Source organism: Helianthus annuus, chromosome 1 (genome assembly GCF_002127325.2).
Source record: "Helianthus annuus cultivar XRQ/B chromosome 1, HanXRQr2.0-SUNRISE, whole genome shotgun sequence".
Classification (NCBI taxonomy): Eukaryota; Viridiplantae; Streptophyta; class Magnoliopsida; order Asterales; family Asteraceae; genus Helianthus; species Helianthus annuus.
In genome coordinates, this window is record NC_035433.2 from 50,936,095 (window position 1) to 50,953,446 (window position 17,352).

At 34.6% G+C, this 17,352-nt stretch overlaps 1 protein-coding gene across 3 annotated transcripts; it reads right to left on the bottom strand.

Annotated features, from left to right (window-relative positions):
* Positions 1 to 9,001: 9,001 nt before the first annotated feature.
* LOC110866495 (acyl-CoA-binding domain-containing protein 4) lies at positions 9,002 to 17,352 on the bottom strand. Of its 3 annotated transcripts, none has more exons than XM_022115645.2 (16): positions 17,229 to 17,352; positions 16,960 to 17,082; positions 16,374 to 16,452; positions 16,121 to 16,270; positions 15,967 to 16,044; positions 15,780 to 15,884; positions 15,615 to 15,681; positions 14,959 to 15,020; positions 14,533 to 14,672; positions 14,308 to 14,434; positions 14,074 to 14,188; positions 11,824 to 11,912; positions 11,663 to 11,746; positions 10,120 to 10,827; positions 9,782 to 9,841; positions 9,002 to 9,266 (listed from the first exon to the last, which is right to left on the bottom strand). In XM_022115645.2, exons 2-16 carry the CDS (start codon positions 16,995 to 16,997, stop codon positions 9,186 to 9,188), a joined length of 1,983 nt encoding a protein of 660 aa, XP_021971337.1. In that variant the 5' UTR covers positions 16,998 to 17,082; positions 17,229 to 17,352; the 3' UTR covers positions 9,002 to 9,185. The 3 variants fall into 3 exon arrangements, with proteins under 3 accessions (XP_021971337.1, XP_021971333.1, XP_021971339.1); XM_022115641.2 differs by having other exon boundaries at positions 17,177 to 17,344; XM_022115647.2 differs by having other exon boundaries at positions 17,159 to 17,300.

The following is a 17,352-nucleotide window of genomic DNA, read 5'->3' on the forward strand; positions in this document are numbered from 1 at the left end:
AGATGTTGTATAAGAGTGTGCAGATCATCACGCAGATCATCATGATGATGATCTGCTTGTGAAAAGAGGTTTGAGATTCTTTGGTTCTTTGTTTCCTGTAGTTTCGAGTTCTATAAAAGATTAGTTTTCTTGATCCATGTATTTTGACCGATATTGAAATTGAAAAAAATCTAAAACTGAATACCATACATGTTTCATCGGTATGATATGGTATGGTACCAGTATTCGGTACGCAATTTCTCATCCCTATCTGTAGCTAAAATGCTCTTGCTCTTTCCTCTGAGAGGACTCCTCTAATTGAATGCAGTTCCTGCACACAAAAAAATATCAACTATCATTAGTAATTACTAACCAGGATTTAATATGAACACTATAAACCTGTGAAACACATGTTATATATGTGGAAAATGATCAGGTTTGGTAAGGGAACGGGTGATTTATTGTAAAATACATCTGTTTTCCGTGTAAAGTTTGTATATATTTCGAGTCAGTTTGTGTCGTTTTTTGTTAGAATTAGTTACTACTGATAGGTTTGTAATTGACAGGTCTCGGTTGCTGAATTTGTTGAATGATTATCTAGATCCCTATTTTCAGTATGGACGACTCACTAACACTCTCATTTCTTCTACTTTCTTCCATTTTTCTAAGTTTTTACAAGATTCTTCACAAGTTTCACTTGGTTAAACAGATTTGCCATGGCAATCTAAGTAGAACTCTCTATAGTGAGGACCAAGCTAGTTAAGTGAAGTAATCTTCCAAATCTTTTACAAAACAAACTTTCTGACTTTAAACTTGGCCGAATCAGAGACTCCTTGAGCTCACAAGCTAAGTTCATAGCTGTGGATTCATGTTAGAGCCAATTCCAGCCAAGAAGGTGACCAATTCAACCAAAACCGAACTGATTTCACCTAGAAATAGTGTCAGCCGTCCGAAATGATGGCCCACTCGCCCGAAAGGCTAGCGCTTTCACGCGAAAAGGAACTCCTATCGTCCGAATGGGACTGTTTCACTACGTTCCTACGTTTCTAAGTGTTGAATTATTATCCAGATCCCTATTTTCAGTATGGACGACTCTGGAATATCAGTGTGTGATCTGTGGAAACCTTGGCTTCCAACCTAGTTCCACCACCTCACTTAAACTCGTAAGACGAACACCCAAACAATATCCTAGACCTAGAACAAGTTAACCCCGTCCAGCCTCCGACACTTAGTTCATTCTTTCTATGTCATGTTGGCACACCTGGGTTGTCCTTGTTCGGTTGTTTGGCTATCATTTACATTCTGTTATTTCATTTCCGTATTCATGACCAACCGGTCAGTTAACTAAGTTAGCCGATTTGTGTTTTGGTGAACAATAATGAGGTTATAACCTCCATGCATGACTTCTATGAATTCTATGAACTTTCTGGACTGATATTATACTAATATTATAACTAAATAACTTAACTGAACTCACAAACATAACTGATTAATAGTTAGAATGTTCAAACGAGAATCGGTTCACCAAACAGTCCCTCTCGCGCGAAAGGGTGGTCCCACTCGTGCGAAAGGCCTATCGTCCCAACCGTTCTCTCGTCCGAACAGTTTGTGTTTCGATTTCCCCGTTATTCTGTTTCCGCGTTCCTTGTTGCTGATTCTATCGGGCAAACCAGGACCCGTAAAATCAAAGAAACTCAGTGTCTTGACAAGTGCTCGGACAAAATATACTTTCTGTTTACTTATACTTTCGTACTATACTGTGTACTTTAATTTCGTATCGTAATCCTTCGTTCAATCTGCAACAACTCACGCCTTCGTTTACCCCTGTACGGTAACCTTGGCGTTCCTGTACTATACCAACGACCCTTTGCTCGCAGGGTAGGATAACCTTGGCGTTCCTGTACTACGCCACTCAACTCTTCGCTCGCGGAATTACTAAATAAGATTTAGCAAAACCGTGAGTATACTCGAATACCCTTTTTCGATTTTACACTTTGGGTGCAATATGTTTACTATTAGACCTACACGGTTACACTTAGACTTTATTCAAATGCACGAACAATCCAATACATGCATACATACGTTATACTTGATTCGTTATTCTGGGTTATTCTTTATGTGATAAACTTGTCATTAACTTCGTACGAGCCTACCCTTAACATGTATAGCGCTATAGGAGTAACGCACCACCCGTATTCTTGAGGTCATGTTAAGTCTTTAAACATTTGCGGTAATTTTTGGGTTGACTTGAATAATCACATGCCAGTTTGTACGTTAATCTTGATAACTAAGTTTGCCATGTGGATTCGTTTAAACCTTTTATACTTATGCTATGTATTAAACCTTGATACTCGCCAATACTTTTGTATTGAACCATGTATTTTAAACATATTTGTAGGATGATGATGATATTAAAATGGGCTTATCGAGGATGCTTTAGATACCCAATTTAACTTAGATTTTGTTGTTGTATTATTCTGAAACGATGTTGTATTCTGATCATTGTCTTGTTGTTATATGTTGAAACAATGTTTTTATTTGAATTTCCTTGTATTGTAACTTGACAATGTAGTTATGAAATGAAATGAAACCAGTTTTATTTAAATATTGTCGCAAATAGTGTTATGAAGTCTCGAACAATCTTGTGTTCGTCTCATTCCGATGTTTCCGCCATCGGTTGGGGTGTGACATGAGATGCGCTAGATGTATACTTGTGTTTGAGATAATTCGTTATTGTAATCGGAACTTGTTTTTGTGTTGTTCAACTTTCGTGTTCTTCAAACTGTAATCGAAAATTGTTTTCATGTTATGTTTGAGATTGTTTTCATAACTCTTCGCTAGATATATTAAGCTAATTTGTAATCAGTCGTCGTTAATTTTGTTTCGAGTATTAGTTTCATGTTGTTGTTTGAGATTCGTGTTCTTCATAACTTTACTTTTCGTGTGTTTGAGATCTGTAATTCGTTAAACGAAACTTGTTTTCGTGTTAGATGAGTATGAATTCTTTGTTATTCAACTGATTTGTAATTAGTAGTTTGAATTTCAAAATCGGAATCGTGTTGTTCAACGGTGTTTGAGATTGTTTTCGTGTTCTTCAAAACTCATCGTGTGTTTGAGATTAGGCAAATATTATATATTCATTATAGGCAAAAGATCAAATACAAATAATCTTAACATACTAAACATACAAATTGAAGGAAAACCCAAAAAGACAAGGTGGCATTTTTGTAATTACCACCAACTATCAAAGTTACAACCAAAAATACCTAAAAAAACACAAATTTTTTTTTAACATTTTTTATTAAAAAATCGCTACATTTCGTTAGCAAAAAAAAAAAAAAAAAAAAAAATTTTTTTGGCTGCTACTAAAAGTAGCGATTTTTTAATAAAAAATGTTAAAAAAATAAAATAAAATAATTTGTGTGTTTTTTTTATTTTTTTAGGTTTTTTGGGGGTTTAGTTTTTAGCATTTTAGCTTGGGTGGGGGGGGGTAGGTTTTTTTTAGGTTTTTGGGGGTGGGGGGGGGGTTAGGTTTTTTTTTTAGGTTTTTGGGGGGGTGGGGGGGGGGTTAGGTTTTTTTAGGTTTTTGGGGGGTGGGGGGTAGGTTTTTTTTAGGTTTTTGGGGGGTGGGGGGTTTAGGTTTTTTTGGGGGTGGGGGGAGTGGTTAGGTTTTTTTAGGTATATTTGTAGAGTAACTTTGATAGTTATTGATAATTACACCACCTTGTCTTTTTGAGTTTTCCTTCAATTTGTATGTTTAGTATGTTAAGATTATTTGTACAAGAACTTTACCCATTCATTATAATTGTCTAAATCTCAACTATTGTAATAATTGTAACTGTGTGTTTTTTTCCTTCAAAACTCTTGATGTGTTTAATATGCGCTATGTAATAATTGTTCAACTAATTTGTAATTTTTAGTTTCGTGTTTGAGAGTTTTTGTGTTGTTCAATTGAGTTTTTATGATATATAACTTTGTAATTAGTATTAGTTTCATATTTGAGAGCAAATCTGTGTAATAATATGCACGTGTGTGACATATAGCGCTAGATATAGATGTTACTCTTCTTCGTCTGTTTGAGATTAGGCATTCGTTATATGTAATTTGTAATTAGTAGTATCTGAAGTTGTTTACGTGTTGTTCGTTTGAGATTTTTTCATGTTCTTCAAAACTCTGTGTGATTTGTTATCGTAATTGTAATCAGACTTGTTTGAGATTGTTTTCGTGTTTTTTAAAACTATTGGTGTGTATGCTAGATGTATACTGATGATAATGTCTATATCTCATTCGTTATTGAACTATTAATTAACTGTGTTCTTCAAAGTGATTCGTTATTGTAATCGGAACTTGTTTTCGTGTTGTATTTGAGATTGTTTTCATGTTCTTCAAAAGTCTTTGTGTGTTTAATATGCACCAGATATATTCAACTAATTTGTAATTAGTCGTCGTTCATTTTGTTTCGAGTATTAGTTTCGTGTTGTTGAACTGAGTTTTATGACATATAACTGTAATAATTATTTAACTGATTTTTAACTAGTTGTTCGAGTATTAGTGATATGCGTCAAATGCAACATATAAATTATATCAAATAAGGTATAAAAACAACCCTTTTTAGTACTAATGTTGGAAAAAGTGTGTTTCTTTGTATACTTTTGATTTTCAGGATTGGAATAATTGCATATTTCCCCTTAAAAACACCCATAATTGCATATTTACCCAAGCCTAAATAAAAATTGCATATTTCCCCTTATCTATTAATTGCATATTCGGCCAAATGTTTTTCAAAGGATCAATGGGTGCATATAGATGATGAGGAGAAGATATACCCACCTATTATCAAACGGCCGCCCGGAAGACCAAGAAAGGAGAGAATTAGAGCAAATGATGAGCAAAGAAAAAAAATATAAGTGTCACCGGTGTGGTGGGTATGGACACCAACAAAAAAAATGCAAAAATTCGGCATCGCAAGATCAACCATCAACAAGTAAACGGGGAAAAAGAACAAAAACATGTGAAAATAACTAATCAAAGTCTAGCAATTTACTTTTTTGGTACCAAATGGTCAAAACTTTGGCATTTGTCTTTTTCATTTTTGGATATTGTTACATGGAACTTTTGTGGTTATTTTGTTTTATGTTTAGATGATTGTCAATTGTATTTTTTATGATTGTTACTCTAGTTCGTGAGGAAAAATAATGATAAAAGTAACTTCATGAAAAAATGCAAGTAGTGAAAAAAGACAAAAACTGGTAAAAAATGGTACATATGCAATTTTCTAAATTAAATCAAAATGGGTAAATTTGCAATTTTACTAGTTAATAGAGGGGAAATATGCAATTTAATTTTTTGCTCGGGTATATATGCAATTTCAAAGTTTTTAAGGGGAAATATGCAAAAAAACCCTTCAAGATTAAAAGAGCTTAAATATACAAAAGAAACAAATTAACGGCAAAAACTAGCATGAATACAAAAGAAGGGATGTTGATACAACACACCAACCCTCTAAGCTTCACCCCAAGGCCAAAAACAACAAATCAGAAGACAAGCACGGGTCGTGCCTGCCAGGCATGGGGTCGTGCCCCACCCAAGATTCCAGGAAGAAGAAGACTAACAAAAGCAGACAAGAGACACGGGGTCGTGTCTCATGGACATGGGTCATGGTCAACTTCCAGATATGCAAATCTTGGATAGTACAGCAAGTACAATTCTCCACTTCCTTTCTCATCCAATCAGCTTCCACCTTTTTTTAAGCCAATCATATTTCACCCTTCTCCACCTCCTTTCTCCTCCAATCACCTTCCACCTTCATAAACTCCCAAACCCTAATCCCCACTTATAAATACAAGCCTCCACCACCTCCTAAACACTTTCCACACACTAATCTACTCCAAAACTCTCTAATCCTCTCAAGAATTCCAAGCAAGGAAGAATACTTTCAAGTGTTCTAAATGAGTTTTCACTCACTTTTCTTCACCTTTCTTCTTCTAATCTTCTTTCAAACTACTTGGGCAACCTCTCGGAAGGTTTCCACAAGTTTTCCATGGCAAAGTAAAGTGGAACCTCACCATATTTGAGGTCTAAAGTAGCATAAAATTCTGCTCTAATTTATCTTTTTGTTTCTTGTATATAATGCTTAAAGCTTAGTGAAATCATGTACCCATCTTGCTCCCAACTAAGCTTCTAGTTGTGGGTTTGTGTGTGGTTGATTTTCACCAAGAAATAAAGCTCAAAACCTCTTTAAATTCTGCCCAAAATGTTCTAAGTGTTGAAACTATCCAAGCTTCCAACCTTCAATGTTGGAAGACTTGTGTATGAGTAATGTGTGAACCATGGAAACCTGGGCTCTCCAAAATGTTCCACTACCTCACTTGCTTAATTGTTTGTGTTTGTCTCAAGTAGCTTCAAAGAATCAAAGTAACATAACCCCGCCTCGCCTCCAACATTTGCCATGTTGGGTATGACACACACGAGTTATTCTTACTTGGCTACTTGACAAACTAGTTAGTTGTATTTTTATTTTCATTCATGACCAACTGGGTCATCAACTAAGTTGATGACTTTATGCTTTGGTGAATCATACAATGAGGTTAATCCTACCTCTATGCTTGACTTACATGACAATACATGATGATACATGACGGACTATGCTATATAATATATAATATATATTTAACCGAATTCTTGATACTAGCCGGATTATGGTTATATGTCATGAACTTAGGTTATATTATCTTCATTCTATTCTCCTCGTTTGTGATTCTAATGGGCAAATTAGGAACCATGAAAATACATACAAACTTAGTGTCCAAACGAGTATTTAGACAAGATATATTTTCGTGTACATATACTTGTTATAGTTAATTCCGAATCCAAACTCTCCACAAACTCCGAATAGTCATACACCTTCGTATCCCCAACCTATAGTAACTTTGGTGCTCTACCCTCAACAACTCGTCATCTCACGGTTAAACGGAAAACTTAGCAAATTGTGAGTATACTCGATCTTATTTTTCATGTATACACTTTGGGTGCAACATGTACACTTTATACAATCACGAATCACAATTAAACTTGTTACATACACGCTCTATCCGTTACAAACATGATATTTGTTGTAGATTCTAGTTACCACATGCTATGTTATACTTGTGTTCTATATGCTTATTAACTTTGCAAACCTACCTTAACAATTATAGCGCTATAGGATTAACACATCGCCTGTATTCTTGTGGTATTGTTAAGTAAACTATTTTACAACCTTGTCGTTTCGGCGACAACGGTATGCATGATTGCGGTACACTTTGGTTTGGCTTATAGTTAACACATGCTAGTATGATAACGAACAATGTATGCAATTTACCATGTTGGATATGAGACAACTTTTATTCACAATTATACTATGTAATCAAACTTGTATACTCGCCAACTTTTGTTGATCTTTGTTTTAATACACGTTGAAGAAAACTAGTTGATGATGATTGAAGAAACGTACTTAGGGTGGTTTAGAAACACGCCTAGATTTTAAACTTATGAATATGTTTCATGTTGTTACGTTATTTTGCAACTTGTTGTACTTTCCTTTCCAAGACAATGTATTTCCAATTTAGTATCAATGAAATTTGAATTTAATATACAAATAGATACATATGCGCTAGATATTCACTCCGATGTTTCCGCCAACGGTTGGGGTATGACATTCGTGTTCTTCATTGTGTTTGAGATTAGGCAAATCTGTATAATAATAATATACAAATAGATACATATGCGCTAGATATTCATATAGATGTTACTATTCGTGTGTTTGAGATTAGGCATTCGTTATATGTAATTGTTATTGTTGGAACGCGATGTGTGTGATACATTTGCCCTTGTTTTGTAATTGTTAGTTTTAGATTTCTATTTTTAGATCTCTAAGTGTGCTTTTAAGTGTTTAGTTGATTCACTGTCAATTGTTAATTGATTCACTATCCAATTGTCAACTGTTAATTAATTATTTTATTCACTCTCAATTTGAACTTCAGTTTTTAAGTTTGTTAATAATGGTTATGTGATAGGTGTTGAATCGATGCTATCTTTGGTCTAGGAACTGTAAGGCTATATGTAAGTATGTGAGGTTGTTGGTGCTTTTCACTAGTTAGGCCAGAGTCATGTTTGCATATAGTAGGATTTGTAAATTTCACTGGCTGAGGTTTTATTTGCTTTTAAATTTACCTTCTGTTATTCACATCGTTTACATTTACAGTTGCTTATTCATGTTACCTTCTGTTTTGTTTTGTTATTATATTAATGAATGCTTTTAAATTTACCTTCTGTTTTTGTTGATCTGAATTAAAAGCAAATGAGTGACATATTGGAAAACTTGGAGGGAGCAAACCAGAAGCTTGTACAACAGCTAAAATGGAGGAATGAGCAATTCAGGAGCTTGGAAGAAGCTCATGAAAAGCTCAAAAGTACTCTTAAATTGAAGGAAAGAGAGTGGGATATTGAGAATTATGAAACTTCCAAGCAAAGGTTGAAGGAAGAAAAAGTCAAAGTTGAAGAAGAGTTAAAAATGAAGAGCGGTCTATTCAATCAATTGGAAGAAAATTATGAAATGCTTAGAAATAGGTTTCGTGTGAAGGAAAACGAGAAACGTGCTTTTTGTGGTGAGATATCGATACTGGAAAGAAAGTTGGATTCTGAGATTACACTCTCAAAAGATGTTAAAAACCGATTGGAGTTTTGTAAACAAGCTCTTGCTCATGAAGAGAACCAAAGAAGGTGCTTACAGAGTCAGCTTTTAGAATCAGAATCATGCAATGAAGATATAAAGTCAAAACTTGAAAGATTGACAATTGAGAAAGATGGTGTTTGTAAGGAGATGGAATGCAAGATTCTTCAAATCGAGGAAGAAAATAAAGAATTGGTTCTTGCTGTCAAGAAACTTAAAGAATCCCAAATCCAAGAAACTGTTAATTCTTCTTTAATCATAGAGCTTCTTCAAAACAAGTTTAATACTTTGGATGAGATTAACAAGGACAAAGAAGCACAATGGACGTCCAACAATAGATTGCAAGTGGAGAATGGAGATTTACATCGTGTTCCAACAATAACAATTACAAAATACATAACATAAATACTACCTTCAAATTTGATGTTTGGGTCAATTACAAGTGGAGATTTACATCAAGATCTTACAAAACCATAGTTGTGTTTTAAGAATAAAATCATCCATGATATGGTTTTCTAGGAGTTGATGTTCTATTCTCCATTGACTGCAATCTTTGCTTCAAATGGAAAACTTCAACCTGCATATTTATACCAAAACCCAATCATATATCCCCTTTTCATGCATCTTTAAACACCAAAATAGCTAAAATGCATATTTATACCAAAACCCAATCATATATCCCCTTTTCATGCATCTTTAAACACCAAAATAGCTAAAATGAACTTTAACTGTAGCATGTGATATGGGCAATCATATGACCAGTTAAGTCATTTTCATTTGATGGAAAGAAAAAACATAGAAAACATACAACACTTAGCCTTTAATATTTAGTTTTTTATATGTTTATTTCTACTTTCTTTTTTTACTGTTTATTGTAGCTACGGATGGTATCGGTACTGGTACCGTACCATATAATTCCAATACCAAAATTTATCTGAAACTGAAACTGAAACCGAATACCGTACCGTATATGTTCGACTGAGACCTTACCACATGGTACCCATACCAAAAGTGAACAAAATTTAAAACCGAATACCGTATCGTATATGTTCGGTCGGTACTGGTATTCAGTACGCAATTTCTCATCCCTACCTGTAGCTGAAATGCCCTTGCTCTTTCCCCTGAGAGGACTCCTCTGGTTGAATGTAATTCCTGCACACAAAAAAAAAAAACATTAGTTCTAACTAGTAATTATTAACACGGCTTTAATACAAACATTATATCCCTGTGAAACACATAATATATGTGGAAATGATCAGGTTTGGTAAGGGAACGGGTCAACAGGCCAAAAAGGCAACTTATTTGAAACATGTTAAAATGGGTCGATTTGGTTAACCCGGAACACTTTTTGTCCCAAAATATTGCGTTTTTAAATAAATAATCAAGGTCAGACAAAAGTGGCATTATTAAATATATAATTATATAAATACCTTTTGTGTATCATCCAAAACTGCCTTTAAAAAAGCAACATCATGCTCAAGCCTCACATGATCAGAATGTACAATATTCGACAAACTATTTGCTTCTTCTTGTGCCATTTCTACCAAAACTAATTTCTCTTTCATCAACTCCATGTCTTTTAAAGTGTCATTTAATCGATTTTCGACTTCTTGTCGGCTTTTTATAACCGAGGAAAGATTTTTCTCTGCAGCTTCCCGGCCCGCCAATGCAGCTGCTAATTGTCCTTCGAGAATCCCGTTTTTTCGTATTAAAGCCGCCATTTGGATTTCATATGACTGGTATATACTTGAAGAACCTGTAAAAAACCCTGATTTCCCATCGGTTTCTTGGAATGAGACGTTATCGTCATTTCGGTCTTTTTCGTCTTTTTCTGTGTTTTCGGGTTCCACCATGGAAGGAGTTTCTTCAGCTGACGGTTTTCGTTCATCTTCGAAACTTCTTGCTGATTTCATTGCTGCATCATCGTCAACTTGTAGTTTCCTTAGTGAAACTAGCAAAGTTTCGGACAACGATTTCCTACCCGAACCATGATGTTCTATTACCGATGCTAGATTTTGTCTCCCGAAGCTGCCAACTGAACCAACTGTGGGTCCCATAGATGAAACGCGTTTTTCAGATGGCAATGTCATTCTTCGACTCATAGATGATTCGTTCTTTTCCATCACTAACACTTCAACCTGTAAGAGAATTAATAAATGGGTCATCAAGATATGAAACAATGACACTATGAAAAATAAATTATATGAATTTTGATACTAAATAAAAAGACGGTGCATAATCAATTGTATGTCAACATTATTTAATAAAAACTATTGAATTTATCTATGTACAGACAATACTTATTAACCACAATGAAACCTTAAGAATATTGTAATAAGAGTAAATTGTCATTTTTCGTCCTTGAGGTTTGGCCATTTTTGCGACTTTCATCCAAAGGTTTGTTTTTCCGCGTCTGGGTCCTCGCTTTAAGATCTTGTCATTTTCGTCCATGAGGGCCAAACCTCGAGGGACGAAATTCGCAATAAATTGCCAAACCTCAGGGACGGAAATGACAAGATTTTGAAACCACAAGGACCCAGATGCAGAAAAACAAACCTTTGGATGAAAGTTGCAAAAGTGGCCAAACCTCAGGGATGAAAATGACAATTTACTCTTGTAATAAAAAATATATATTTCTCATTATTTTTGGAAAATAAAAAGGTAAATTAAGTGAAGTTTAGGTAAACAGTAAACTACGCCAAATGTAACTCACTTTATCCATATAACTTACAATATTTTACCATTGTATCTAAGTAACCTTACGTGGCACAAGTCCGTTGATGATGTGGTATTGTGCCTCATCATCATTTTACCTGTTAGAGAAGGTTACTTACATATAATGGTAAAAGCGTGAAATACGTTACATACAATGAAAAAAAATCCATCACGAATATACACTCCATTTCATTTGACAAAACAAACAACTTTTTTCATTACAATGGAATAGACGATTCCATTCCCTTTCCATCATACCTGGTCTGACGGCTCCTTCTTTAGACCGCCAAATGCAACCAAATAATCTGTTTCCTTTTCTTGTAGAAGCACGAGGCTAAAGCCCTGTAAAAATATCATTCAGTGAAGTTGCAAACAAAAGGTAAATCATAAATCTTAAAGTTCGTATTAAAAAGCATTACCTTGTTGGTTGCGATAGACTGTTGAGATGACGTGTGGACAATAGACCACTCTCGTTTTAAAATATCAAAAACTAATATCTCCGCATGCCCTATTATAGATAATAATAATATAATAATGAAAGTATATTAAGAAAACATAATATACACGAACTCATGACATTTTTTTATCTTGAAGTTCGGGGATTCTATAAGCGGATGTTTTGTTCTAAAATTAAGAGTAAAATGCCATTTTCGTTCCTGTGGTTTGGCCAGTTTTCCGACTTTCATCCAAAGGTTTGTTTTTCCGCATCTGGATCCAAAAGGTTTGAAATGAAATGTTGTCATTTTCATCTGGCTCGTTAACTCCATCCATTTTTCTCCGTTAAGTCAGGGGTATTTCTGTCTTTTTTTAAACTCAAAAGGGCAAATTTCGAGGAAAAAATGTAGGGACTTCACTGACTACACACATAAGTCCTTGGACTCTATTTTTGCATGATAAAGCCCCTGAACTATAAAAACTCTCAACGAAAAGGTCCTCTATACAAACTTTAAGGGCTTAATAAAACAGGACATGTTTGTTAAAAATGGCGTCTCGTGACTCTTTCGTTGAGATTTTATAAGTTTAGTGTTCTGAAAAGAAGGGTGGAGATACAATAGGAAGTTTATTTGGCTAGGAAGGCTAGGAAGTGATCTTGACCATCCATTAAGTTAATCAAGGGCTAAGATTAAATCAGGGAAATTGAAAGGAAGAAAAGAGGCGCGTGAGTTTGTTCAAGGGCATTCTAGTCAATCCAAGCCAATAGTTTCTCTCTCCTCCAATTCCCCCCGTTTAAAAAACGTTAATAACTCTTTCATACGACATTATTTTTTTATAAAAATTGCACCAAAAAAACGAGCGTTTTTTTATCTTTAAAACGAGTATACTATTGCTATATTTAAAAAAAAATTTAAAATCCAGTTGCGTAAAACGCAATAGAAAAACCACCAGTTACGTAAAACGCAATGAAAAAAAAAACCTAAAAAATGACATTTTTCTAAAACGCAATGCACCAAAAAACACAAAGAAATGACTTATTTGTAAAACGCAATAGCCAGAAAACACATAAAAATGTGTTTTACCTAAAACGCAATGCACCAAAAACACATAAAAAGGTGTTTTACCTAAAACGCAATGCACCAAAAACATAAAGAAATGTCTTATTTGTAAAACGCAATGGCCAGAAAACACTTAAAATGTCTGTTTTCTAAAACGCAATGGACTGAAAACACATAAAAAAGTGTTTTACCTAAAACGCAATGCACCAAAAACACAAAGAAATGTCTTATTTGTAAAACGCAATGGCCAGAAAACACTTAAAAATGACTCATTCTAAAACGCAATGGACTGAAAACACCTAAAAAATGTGTTTTACCTAAAACGCAATGACTAAAAACACTTAAAAATGTGTTTTTTTCTAAAACGCAATAGCCAGAAACCACATAAAACTCTCTTATTTCTAAAACGCAATGGACACATAAAAGTGTCTGTGACTGTGAACTGTCTGAATTGTCTACGAATTACTGTCTTCGAAATGAGCCAATTTCTGGAAAATTAATTTTTCTGATGCATTTTTAGTACAGCAATTCAACCCCAGCCAGGGGCTTTGCCCCTTGGACCCCGCTACCAGGGGCTGCCGCCCCCGGACCCCCGCCAAGATCGTAAAACGCAATGACTAAATAAAAAACCCAGATCGTGAAAATGAAATTAAAGAATTTCTTACATGGATTGAAGCCGATTTCTTCATCAATTGACGAAATTTGAATGATAGAAACACTTATCAACGCTCGAATCGAACGAATCGAGTGATTATCTCCAAAATCACCGGAAAAAACGAGATTTTTTTATGAAATTAAACTGGGTTTTCTTCAAAAAAAAAAAAGCTGAAGAACACGTTGATCGGGTTTTGAATCATTGATTGGTGATGAAAATCGCACTATAATGTAGTGATTATTGAGATAGAAAGTGAAGAAATGGTTGAAGATGGTGGGTTTTGAAAATGGTGGGTTTTGAAAATGGTGGGTTTTGAAGTTACTGGGTTTTGAAAAAGGAAGAAGAAGGAGTTGGATTGACTAAAATACCCTTTTTCTTTATTTTAAATGTTGCCACATGTCATAATCCTATGGCTTCCTATCTTTCCTAGCCAAAATTAACTTCCTATTTGATCTTTTCCCCTGAAAAGAAATAAAACTTATAAATCTACCATTTTACTAATTTTGGCTTAGGAGACGTACGTTTTTTTCTGCTGCCACCGCCTGCGATATACCACTTTGTCCCACACAATACTCCACAACAACCAGCTCGAGGCGATGGATGGAAACCGCGTATTTTAATTCTTGACCACATCATCTGGAACAAAAAAAAAATGTGTATGTTTTATGATCGAGAAATAATCTTTAAGATTCACAGAAACCAACTTTTGGTTAGTTGGTCAACAATAAAAATAAAAATATGATATTTATGCTGACCGTCTCAAAGTCAAGGGAGTACAAATCATTCAAAGATTTTGACTTTGAAGTTCCTCCAAATACTAGAAGCAATTTATCGTCATAAAGAGCTGCCACGTGGTTACATCTTGCAGAAGGTCCAGTTCCCCTAACAACATTATAAAAAACGATTGCCGTATTTCAAGATTTAAAAGCAGTGAACATATAATAATAGTAATTAACTAATTACTGTTAAAAGCTTCTTACTGGCAATGAAGAGGAAGCCATGTGAGTGTTTTAAGATCAAACATATGTAGATCATTTAATTTTCTTCTCTTAATATCTTCACCTCCGAATAGAATTAATAAAGTACCTGCTCGAACAGCAGTGTGACCACTGCGTGCAATCTGTAGTAACAAAAATTTTAGTCGGTAACGATCTGTCTCCACCTTTAAATATTCAAAATACGGAGTATAAAAAAGAGCTATGAATTTTTGCTTATTTTTACATGATTAAATGCATATTCTACATCAATTTATTTAAAAAGAAGTTCCGATTTTCAAGGTATAGTTTCACAATCAATTGTCAATCATATCTAACATGTTTATTAGTTTGAAACTTGAATTAACCCATTTTGACCCGTTACCTAACCCACCGTTTTACCACCTGCGAAGAATATGATTGAACAAATACCGGGATTTCTCCTTTTGCTTCCATAAGTGACCAACACTCTGTTTCTACATCAAATGCCCACACTGCCAAAACAAAATTTTTATAAGACATTTTTACCTTTAGAAAAACAGATTTACAAATTTCCAACTAGGGGTGCAAACGAGCCATGCAGTCTGCTGCTCGAGAAAAAGCTCGAAATGATCCGAGACTTATCGAGCCCAAGCCGAGCTTGAGCCTAAAATAAAGCTCGTTTATTTATCGAGCCCAGGCTCGAGCCTGGCATGTGAAGCTTGTCAGGCTCGTCGAGCCTTAGTGTAATATTAGTTTTTATTAATATTTAATAACATTTACCCCTTATTTAAAGTTTTCTAGTAAATGAGCCGAGCTGAGCTTATTTAAACTTGTTTACGAGCCGAGCCTAAACCTAAAAATAAGCTTGTTTAGTAAACGAGCCCAGGCTTTACTTATCGAGATCGCGAGCCTAAACGAATCAATCATTTATAAATTTAATATATTGATTAATAGATAATAAATGAGCCGAGCTCGAGCTCTTATAAGTTAATCAAGCTCAAGCTCGAGCCTAGTCGAGCTCAGGCTCGGCTCGGCTCAGCTCGTTTGCACCCCTATTTCCAACCATTTATAACTAAATAATTGGTGATCTTGTGAGAATAAACAACCTGATACTCGGTCACTCGGTGAGGCTGTTCGCCCTCCAATTAAAAGCACCTTTTTCCCCCAAGGCACCTAATATAGACGAAGAAAAGATATTAATCCATACATAATAAGATTAGTTTTGAATGTTCAATTCATCAGTAATCAAAATTCAAAAGTAACAATAATACCAAACAATGACCCTTGCATGCCGGAATCTTTAACTGAAGACTTGAAGGTGAAAGGTATAGTCTTGACGAAGTTGTGGTCCATGAAAAGTTCTCAAAATTCAGAACCTAAAATAAACACACACTTTATAAAAAATGTTTCGTGTAATTTACAAACAAAAATAAGAAAAAAAAGACAATTTTTTTGTACTTGCACATCTTCTAATAGCCCGTTTCCCGATTCACCACCAACGACAATCATTTTCTTTCCAATTACAGCTGCTGCATGCTATTCAAAAACAAATGTTAAACGCTTTTATCAGACTGACTCTTTACCGGCAATACGATAGTATAGGATGTGTTACATTGAAACGAGGTGTAGGTTTATCTCCAGTAGTTGAAATCTTTTTCCATCCTTCACTATTTCCGGATGTCGAATTTTCTAACTCGGGTGCAGTGGATGAACAAAGGTTATTATCGTCAGAATCGTTGATTGCGGTTGTAGAATTATCACCCTGTTATGTTTGTTTACACCCAAAATTAAATATAAAACAAAAGAAACCTACAGTAATGTGTACATCTAATTTTAACAGAAAAAGTGCAAGATTAAGTTCTTACATTTGAATTAGTTACGCGTTTGGGATGCCGAATAGGACTTCGCGTGCCCTGAGCAGAGTCTGAAAGCTGAACTTTTACTCTACAGCAAAACCAAATGCAAATAACCACAAATTACAAAAAAAAAAAAAAAAAAAAAAAAAAAAAAAAAAAAAAAAATGTTGAAATTTGAGTTTTTTTATAGGTAAAATTCATCACAAAATCATAAAGTAAAACACTTTCTAGTCATGTGATCTCATTAATCCCTTAACCTTTTGTAAATCAAGATTCAAGAATCAACCTTTTGTGTTCTAACTTATAATTCTATTTGGGCTATATGATCGATCTCACATACCCATTACATAAACATAAATCAAAATACAATCTTGTATACAAATACACACAATTAAATGAATAATAATTTAACTAGAAAACCCTAACCTTTTGTGTTCTAATTCTATTTTGGCCTGTATGATCTCACAACATTTTTGTTTTCAGGATCAAACTATCCATAAACAATCACTATACACACATACCCATTACACAAACATAAATCAAAATACAATCTTGTACACAAATAAATGAACTAGAAGTAGAAGAAAACCCTAACCTTCCAAGCTTCTTTCCTTTTCTTGAAAATGCAAACATTCTGGGTCAACTCAATGAAACCAAACAGAGCAAAATTATGGGTTTTGAAGAGCAAAGCTACATCTATTCAAGAAACAAGTGCCACCTGTAAAAAACCCATAAAGATTAGGGCTTTTTGGAGCAAAATGAGGAGTGAAAAATGAAGAGAAATTGAAAGTAACAAGAGGGTTAATTGTTACTGCATTTCTCGTGAGTAAGACAAGGAACCAATAATGGAGGGTGAAGTTTTACTGCATTTATGGCAGTGAAGAAGCTCAAAGGATTGGGGTGCGTATGTTAGCAAGCAGACTGACTTGTTTCTTCTAGTTTTACACGTGGGATCCTTCCTTTACATCTAAGCTGTCAATGGTGTATT